The 8,737-nt window shown below is 62.4% G+C and overlaps 1 protein-coding gene across 1 annotated transcript in view; it reads right to left on the bottom strand.

The window, feature by feature from the left end:
• Nucleotides 1-769: 769 nt before the first annotated feature.
• The window catches only part of ITPR3 (inositol 1,4,5-trisphosphate receptor type 3), a 66,867-nt gene continuing 58,899 nt past the window's right edge, over nucleotides 770-8,737 (bottom strand). The window contains exons 48-58 of the mRNA XM_068960696.1: nucleotides 8,509-8,701; nucleotides 8,104-8,229; nucleotides 7,493-7,665; nucleotides 6,494-6,658; nucleotides 5,659-5,851; nucleotides 5,109-5,213; nucleotides 4,898-5,025; nucleotides 4,046-4,211; nucleotides 3,309-3,469; nucleotides 1,888-2,049; nucleotides 770-1,285 (exon numbers count right to left, since the gene is read on the bottom strand). Of these exons, the coding sequence (XP_068816797.1) occupies nucleotides 1,217-1,285; nucleotides 1,888-2,049; nucleotides 3,309-3,469; nucleotides 4,046-4,211; nucleotides 4,898-5,025; nucleotides 5,109-5,213; nucleotides 5,659-5,851; nucleotides 6,494-6,658; nucleotides 7,493-7,665; nucleotides 8,104-8,229; nucleotides 8,509-8,701 (1,641 nt within the window). The 3' untranslated portion in view covers nucleotides 770-1,216. The remainder of the gene's footprint in view (nucleotides 1,286-1,887; nucleotides 2,050-3,308; nucleotides 3,470-4,045; nucleotides 4,212-4,897; nucleotides 5,026-5,108; nucleotides 5,214-5,658; nucleotides 5,852-6,493; nucleotides 6,659-7,492; nucleotides 7,666-8,103; nucleotides 8,230-8,508; nucleotides 8,702-8,737) is intronic.

Genomic DNA, 8,737 nt, shown 5'->3' with positions numbered 1-8,737 from the left:
CAGCCCGAGGGGCAGGGCGGTGGCCGGCGGGACGCCTGGGGCCTTGGCTCTAGTCGGCCCAACGCTGGCAGCAGGTTCTGGGGGCAGCCACACGGCAGGTCCCAGCAGGGACACCGCAGGGTCACTGCGTGACTCCACAGAGCCTTAGTGCTCACCCATGGACCGCCACGATCCCACCTGAGCTTTCTTGTCAAGAACAGAGCTGAGAGCAGAGGTTGGCAGGGCCGACAGCACCCCTTGTTGGGAAGTGGAAGTGGGTTCTCAACCTCCTCTGTACCTGGACTCCTCACTGTGTTTACAGAAAATAAAACACGTAGGATGATGACAGAAACCAGTTACACTGCAGTGCATTCTGTCCTGCAATCGCTGAGACAGGACAGCATTCAGCATCTCCCAAGAATGCATGGTGAGGCCAGGCCAGCAGGTGGGGTCAGACTGCCCTCTGCCAGCAGCTCCAGCCCCCAAGGAGCCAGCATCCTTTTCTAATGGACTAGATTTACTCATTTATTTAAGGCAATTAACATATTAGTTCTCGGGCCAAAGGATTTGTAAAACATTACACCAAAAGGAGAAAACAGGCAGTGAAAACCAGCCCCTCCTGACACGCCCCACCCCAGTCCCCTGGGCGTGTGCCCGTCCCCAGGAGGCCCAGGAGGAGCAAGGCTCCATGCTGCGGTCTCCTGTCCTCCCGGGGCTGTGCCCGCAAGGGTGGCCGGGCCCCGGACACTGAAGTCTACAGGGTCCACAGCACGTCTGGGGCCCGGGGGAGGGTCGCAGCCCTGGGAAGGGCCGAGCCGGCACCATGAATAAGTTAAATAAAGCCCTAAAATCACTAGCAACAGCGTCACTGCATCCCGCCAGAGGTGGCAGCGACCAAAATGTAGTGCTTGGAGTACAGAGGAGACCCCACTTCTGGTCACCCACCAGGAGGAACGCGAAGCGATGGCAGTTCCTGCTGTAAGGGGCCAAGCAGCAGCGCTGCGAGGACGGACTCCTCTGAGGCACTACGGCGAGCGCGTCCCAGCGAGTTTCGGAGTCTTCCAGGGGCTCGGTCTGGGCAGGGCTGTCCGCTCTGTAGCTTCCCCTCCAGGCTGGCCTGGGGGGTCTGGCCGAGTGGGTTCTGGTGGTTGGGCGGGCGCCCAGCCTGAAGGGGTGGCCAGTCTCCCCAGCCTCAGCACTCCAGTGTCCCTGCGGCCAGCGGGCCTGCCGCGGCGGCTCAGCGGCTCATGCAGTTCTGCACATCCACGAAGCCCAGGCGCTGCCTGCGTTTCCTCTGCTCCGTCATCTGGGTTTAAACAGACGCCAGCGGTCGGGTCAGGCCGCCCAGAGCCCACCCTCCCCGCTGTCCCCGCTGTCCCCGCTGTCCCCGGCAGCTGGCCAAGGACCCCCAGGGTGCAGCAGGGCCGTCAGCCCCAAACCCTGGTCCTCAATTAGCGTTTCGCAAACACTGATTTGGTGCAGCTGGGAGAGTGCCCCACCTAAAAGAGGGGCTGCCTGACCGTATTTAGTCACTGCCAGATGGTGCAGAGGACACTGGGCAAGAGCGGGTGTTGAGAAGCGGAAGGAGGCCTGACTTCCCCATCACCCTAACCCGTCAGCGCCTGGGCCAGAGTCTAGCAGCTGCAGGGTGGGGGTGAGGGGGCATGCGAGGGAGGCCCCACCTGCACGAGGTCGCGCTCAGCCCTGCCCGTCTGCCCTTCAGGGGCATGGGGGTAGGGGCCACCTCGTCTCCCCTCCATCCAGCTCTCCAAGGGTCCCCGTCTTCCACCCCAGACCCAAGAGGAAGACAAGCAGGAAGGGGGCAGAGGAAGCAGAAAGGCCCCACCACCCTCCCCGCCTCGGCCACAGCCAGGGCTGCCAGCGGGGGCCAGGACGTAGGGGGCGCACCTGCTCCTTGAGCTCGCTGAGCTGGGCGGTGAGGTGGGACACCAGCTTCATGGTGGCGCTGAGCTTGTCCTGGAGGATGCGGATCTCGTTCTGCTCCCCCTCTCCCTCGCTGCTCACCAGGGACATGGCCCGCATCCGGGGGAACCAGTCCAGGTTCTTGTTCTGAAAAACATCCCCCGTGGGGTGAACGCACTCGAGCCCAGCCCAGGAAGGCCTCTAGAAAAGCAGTCATGTGGGGGAAGCCTGCTGCCACACCCACGGCCAAATTACTCCCCAGGGATGTGTCATGGGAAAATCTGAATTGACCCGGGTCCTGCCCGCGGGGCCTGAGTGACCCTGTGCGGGCGGGAAGCACAGCACGGAGACAGGCGGACTTCCTCCAGCCCATGTCTCCTCCTGCTGTGGCGCTGGGATCACGTTTACTCCTCACACCCTGCGAGGCGGAGGACGGGCCTCTGCACTCAGACCCGTCTCTCCTTCCTTCCTTCCTCCCGCCCCGCCCTGCCAGCGGGCCCCACACCCCAGGAAGGCGCGAGTCAGGCAGATGGCATGTTGAGGGGGCGAGCTCTGCCGGGGGCAGTGGCATCTGACACTCAGGCGAAACCACGCTTCCCAAGACTTAAGAGGCGGTGGCGGGGTGGGGGCACCTGTTGCAAGCTGAATTCTCAGACCAACAGACAAACCTGCACTCAAGACCAGTCCAAATAATAGAGACTCAAAACACATACAGAACCCCCTTCCAAGTCGTTTTCTTTCCTTTTAGAGGCTGCAACCCCAGGTGGCACCAGTGGTAAAGAACCCACCTGCCAACGTAGGAGACATTAAGAGAAGTGGGTTTGATCCCTGGGTTGGGAAGATCCCCTGGAGGAGGGCATAGCAACCCACTCCAGTATTCTTGCCTGGAGAATCCCATGGACAGAGGAGCCTGGGGGGCTGCAGTCCATGGGGTCACAAAGACTCGGACACGACTGAGCGACGAGCACGCACACTGCTGTGCAGCAATCTGAAGGTGGACTCCCTTCACCCTCCAGACGTCTTCTTCACTCACTCACCACTGCACTGCATGGCAGTGATGGCTGATGTCTCCTGAGTCTGACGGTATGAAGCTCATCCAGGCGCCCTCTCGGCCTGCGACCACCCAGGCTTCAGGAAGCCGCCCTCCCTCTCGCCCCCAACAGAAAAGGCCCCTCAGAAAGGGCCACAGAGCAGTCGCCACAAGCAGGGTCGCCTGGCACCGGGCATCCATGGGCCCCAGACACCACCTGCACCCTCTGGAGGCTTTTTCCAGAGGCCCCCCCGCTGCAGCACAGCAGGGTTGGGGGGCTCCGGAGGATCCAGCTCCAGCTGCTACCCGCCCCCTGCTGCCTCTGAACAAGGGTCCATAGCCGTCCCCCCGTGCCCCTCGCCCCCCAGGCCCTCACCTTGATCATCTGGGCCACGTAGCTCTCCGGCCCCGTGTAGTCCGTCCTGTTCTTCACGCGGACCAGCACGATGAAGTACAGATAGTTCCACATGTTGTGCTCGGACTTGATGTGCTCCTCGAACGACACGGTCTTGTTGTCAAACTTGTCCCTCTCCAGACCTGGCGAAGCAGGGGGTGGCAGTGAAGGCGGGCTTCCCGCCTCCGAGAGACACCCCATCCGAGAGCCCCAGTGGGCGGGCAGGGCCTCCTGACGCCGCGAGGGCACTGTTCTCGGGCTGCAAGTACTGATGAGGGCAGGTGACAGCCTGCTCTGAGCTACTGAGGTCGCTTCCATTTAAAGCAGCAGCCCCTGCCCTGCCACAGTGCCGTGGGGACCCTACAGACGCCAGGAGCCCAGGGCCGGGGGCGTGGGAAGGGCTTGACGAGGGGCCAGTTCCCACAGGGGACCCTGTTCCTTCACCCACAGAGGCCGGGAGAGGATGGGTTGGTGGGGGTAGGAAGGCCAGGCTGGTTTCCTCATCTGAGACCCAGAATTTAAAGGAAGGGTTTCGAGGCCCCTCCCTGCTCCCTCGACGACTCCGCACTTGGGCAGGGCTCTGTTCTCCCCAATTCTGGGATAAGCGAACAGTCACCAAGCTGCCGGCCCGGGGCAGGGCTCCCTGGGGCCACAGGACCGAGGAAGGGCGGACTGAGGCTGCTGACGGCCACGGCCTCCCGGCGGGAGCCCAGCCTCACCGCAGATGAAGCACGTGGTCTTGAGAATCTCTTCCTTCTTCTGCTTCTCGCTGCGCAAGTCGGCAAAGGTGTCAATGATCACCCCAAAGATGAGGTTCAGCACGATGATGATGACGATGAAGAAGAACAGGAGGTCGTAGACCACTCGGGCGGGGAAGAGAGACTCCTGTGGGAGGGAGGCAGGGAGGCTGGGCCCAGCAGCTCCCAGAAGGACTGAAGGTCCTGAAGACGGTGGAGAGGACCCGCCTCACTAGAGTCAGAATCGCCGCCAGAGCACGTGCGGGGACAGGGACTCAGCGGCTGCGAAGAGGCCCTCAAGGAGGAGTCTGGCGTGGGGGGCCAGGCCTCAGCTGTGCCCACCCCTGACCGCTGGGGAGGGGACGAGTGGCTCTCAACTCCTCTGCTGCCCTCAGGACACGTGATCTCATTCATTCTAGGGGACCCCTGGCCAAGGAGCAGCTTCTCACCCTCGTGCCACTGGGGACAGACTCATCCTGGGAACACGTGGCTGCCTGCACACGCTGCGCCAAACCCCGAGGCCTCTTCCCCACCCGGTCGCCCCGGCTGCAGGCCCGCCCACTGTCTGACTCATGGCTTTCCCAGCCTGAGAAAGCCGGGCGCCAAGGCCTTCCCTCAGAGCATCCACCGCGAGCTTGAGGGCTCCCACCGCGAGCTAGAGGGCTGGTCTGGGCTGGTGGGGCCGCGACGCAGCACAGCTACCCCATAACTGCCCGGGACCAGGGGGCACACGGCAGGGTGGGGACGTGAAGGGGGGCAACTCGCTCCCCTGAACATGGGGGAGACTGGGCTGCCCTGCTGGCCGGGACCTGGGGGCGGGGCCGGGGCACTCACGTCTTTGGAGGGCTTGCGGAGGATGTCCCCCACGCCACCGCCGTTGCGCAGCCCGTGGTTCATGACGGTGACGATGCACATGAGCAGGGTGTCACAGGCCCGCTCCGTGCTGTCCGGCTCCTCGTCCTCTACAAGTGGAGCACGTGCTCAGCCCCGGCCAGGAGTCTGCACCCACCCCCACTGCACCCCACTCCTGAGACACACCCCTCACCTGCCAGGACCTCAGGCACAGAGACTCCTGAGTCACAGTCCACGCTGTCCCCACTGCACGTGTTCACAAACGTGGCAGCTCCGTGTGGCATCCCCAGGGGGTTGGCTGGAGGGGACAGGGTCAAGGTCAGGAGGTCCAAGGACCTGGCCTCATCATGTCCCTAGTTCTGACTCCAGCATCACCTCCTCCAGGAAGCCTGCCCTGATGCTACCAGCTTCCCCACTGTCGGGCTACAGTGAAGGGTCTACGTGTACCTGCCCCTGCAGGGTTGCGCTCCAAGGACAGGGGAGAGGCTCTGCACCCCCAGCCCTGGCACACGGGCAGCTCCCACAAGTACCAAGTTTAACCTGAACCACAGGGTCTGCAAACCAGAGTGACTCAAGCCTCTCCCACCCCCCACAGTCTGTCCCAGGGAAGAGGCAGGCAGGCTGGTGTGAGTTAAGACTCCACCCAGAGCCCAAGAAGAGAAACAGGGGGGCCTGGCGGGATAAGTGCTCCACTTGCACAGGCCTCTCATCCCCACCCCCCGCCCAGAAGAGGCGCCACAGACCTCTGGAGTGGTTGCCGGGCAGCCGGTCCACCTCAAGGATGAAGTCGTCCTTGAGGAAGAGGAAGCCGACGATGGAGAAGAGGTAGACCAGGATGAGGGCCAGCAGGGCGGTCAGCAGGATGGAGCGGCCGTTGCGGGTCACGCTCTTGATGACGTTGAACAGCGTCTCTTCACGGTAGATGAGGTCAAAGAGCTGCGCGGCAGAAAAGACACGGCTGGACCCACAGGCTGCCTGCTTCCCACTGGGTCCCACGTCTCCCCCAAAGAGGTCTGCGCTTAGGTGGGTGGAACCAGGCCCACGGGCCCATCGGGGGCGACATCTCTGAGGAGCCCCAAGTCCTAAAGCCCCAGAAGGAGGGGCCCCGGGGAAAGCATGAGGGCTGAATGAGCACCAAGCGCGGCCGGAGGAAGATGGCCAGCTCTGACGGCACGCTCGCTACCTGCAAGGACGCGCTACAGGACTGTCGTGCAGCAGCTCACTTCATCCTCACAGCTATTCTGGAGGACAGCTGCTGTTAATGATCCACGTCACAGAAGGGGAAACTGAGGCACGGGCAGTTAAGAAACCTGCCCAAGGTTACACAGCTAGGAGGGGCCACAGTGGGATGCAAACCCCGACGGTCTGGCTCCAGGGTCCCCACTGTACAGGGGAGATGGGACCATGAGGAGCCACCAGGTTTTGAAGGCCAGGCTGGGTCCAGCAGATGAGGACACTGGAAATCCTCTCCTCCCAGCCCAGCAGCAAGAGGCCTGGTGCTGGGGAACTGCCAGCAACAGGCAGGAAGCCCCAGCCGCCCGTCCTCCCTGCCCAGCCCCATCCCCACCGGGGCCTCACCAGGATACTGTAGAAGAGCTCGTGGGCGAAGAGGCCCAAGACACTCGTCAGGATGTAGCCCACGTGGTACAGGAACTCCATGTCCATGACCATGGCCTTGTAGCCCCGGATGAAGGTGCCACGGTTGCCCACGAAGCTCACCACGAACACAATCTTGTTCGTCAGCTGCGGGCAAGTGGAGGGCATGGGGGTTGGTGCCCTACCTCCCACCCTGAACCCCCCACTCCTGGGGCCAGGCCCAGAGCAGAGGCCAGGTCTTCAGGAGAGTGGGTCTGAGCTGGTCTTCCTCAGCATGGGAGACATGGCATTAATAAAAATGCTCCCTGAAATGCGTTTGGAACTAGAATAGAGGAAGGCCCCTGGGGGACCCCAGGTTCAGGAAGAAGTGAAAAGTGAGTGTTAGTCACTCAGTCGTGTCCGACTCTTTGCGACCACCACCAGCTCCTCTGTCCGTGGGATTCTCCAGGCAAGAATACTGGAGTGGGTTGCCATTCCCTTCTCCAGGGGAGTTTCCTGACCCAGGGATCGAACCCAAGTCTCCTGCAGATTCTTCATCGTTTGAGCCACCAGAAAGAAAGATGCAAGAAAAGAACAGGTCAGAGAAGAAACACCCTTGGCCTTTATGATAATTAAGTTATAAAAAGGTACCCCCCACTTGCTTGAGGCACTTTATTTCTATCTGTCAGGAAACTGTCATAACACATAAATGTTTGATGTCCTCAATGTGCCTTCAGGCAGTGCACAACTCCGGGTACCCAGCAGCCCTGAAGCTGGTGCCCCAAAGTGGCTCCTGGCTGGCTGGCTCTGACTGTCTGCTGCCCTGAGTTGTCCAGGAGGATGGAGAAGACAGAGTGGTCCCAACCTCGGGTCTGCAATGATCCCGGCGCAGGGCCCGAGGGATGGGGCAGAGCGGTGGCCAGTGGGAGGCACCAGGCCCGCTTCAGGTCCGACTACGTGATGAACCCTGAGGGGTGGGGGCTGGGGTCCTCTGGCACTCACGTTGAGGGCACCCAGGATGTTGAGCGTGGGCCCAATGCCCAGGTAGTAGATGGAGCGCAAGATGAGCGCCACGATGAGGGGGCGGATGCTGTAGCGCTTGGTGAACAGGGCCGCGATGGAGAAGCAGATGAGCATCCAGAAGAGCAGCGAGATGAGCGGGGAGCCCAGCACGCCTGGGGGCCCGGGAGCAGAGACAGGGCGGCTCACTCACACCCACCACCCCACAGACCCCAGGAAGCCTCCCCCTTCCCGGGAGCCTTCCCTGTAAGTTGGCCACCCGGCTGCAGGGCTCCGCCCATCACCCCTGCCTCTCGAGGAGGTGTTGCTACCGCCTCCAGCTGCTGCTACCAAACTGCTCTCTGCCTTACATGTGTGTGTGTGCACGCTGTCTCCAGAGTGCACGGGCCCTGTCTGCCCCGGTGATAAGCTGCAGAACCCAGAGGGCAGAGGGCACTGCCCTGGTGATAAGGTGCAGAACCCAGAGCAGAGGGCACTGCTCCCCACGCTGCACCCAGTCCCCTCGGGGCCTGGCCGGGCCCAAGGCCCTGCTCACATCAGAGGAGGGGCTATGGAAGGCTCAGGGCCCTCCGCCTGCCCTGAGGTGTCCTCACCTGTGGACGCGCCCTCCACATAGGGGTAGAAAAAGGCAATGATGATGTTGATAAAAACTGCCAGGTTGAAGGAGATGCTGCCCCAGAGAGTCATGCGGCGGGAGAACCAGTAGATGAGTGGCATGCCTGGGAGAGGCGGGGGCAGGCAAGAGGGGTCCTTTGTTAATATCATCTGCCCACCCCATGCGGGGGCCACCAGCCTCAGGGCACAATTCAGGAGCAAAACATGACTGGGTCCCTCCTTGGAGTGGTGATGGGGCCCTCACCAGCAGGTAAGGGAGGCGTCAGGGGCGCAAGGGAGGCGTCAGGGGCGCAAGGGGGGCGCGAGGGAGGCGTCAGGGGCATCAGTGAGCAGCTCCAGCCAGTTCATCGTGCCCGCCCACCCCCCCGCCCGCGGGTCCTCACTGCGGAGCTTGCGCTGCCACTCCATCTCGTTGTGCAGGAAGGAGGACTGGTCGAAGAAGTCGCTCACTTTGCTGCCCTGCTCATCCTGCTCGGTGGTGGTGAAGAGCCGGTGCTTGGTCTCCTCCGTCAGGAACTGGCAGATGCCGGGCACGGGGAACACGATCTGCTCCATGCTGCGGTCCTGCCGCACGATCTGGACAGACGCGGTGCCTGGTCAGACCCGCGCCTC

Source organism: Capricornis sumatraensis, chromosome 22 (genome assembly GCF_032405125.1).
Source record: "Capricornis sumatraensis isolate serow.1 chromosome 22, serow.2, whole genome shotgun sequence".
Taxonomy (NCBI): domain Eukaryota; kingdom Metazoa; phylum Chordata; class Mammalia; order Artiodactyla; family Bovidae; genus Capricornis; species Capricornis sumatraensis.
Note: the sequence above shows the minus strand (reverse complement) of the source record. Positions and strands in the feature narration are given on the sequence as shown.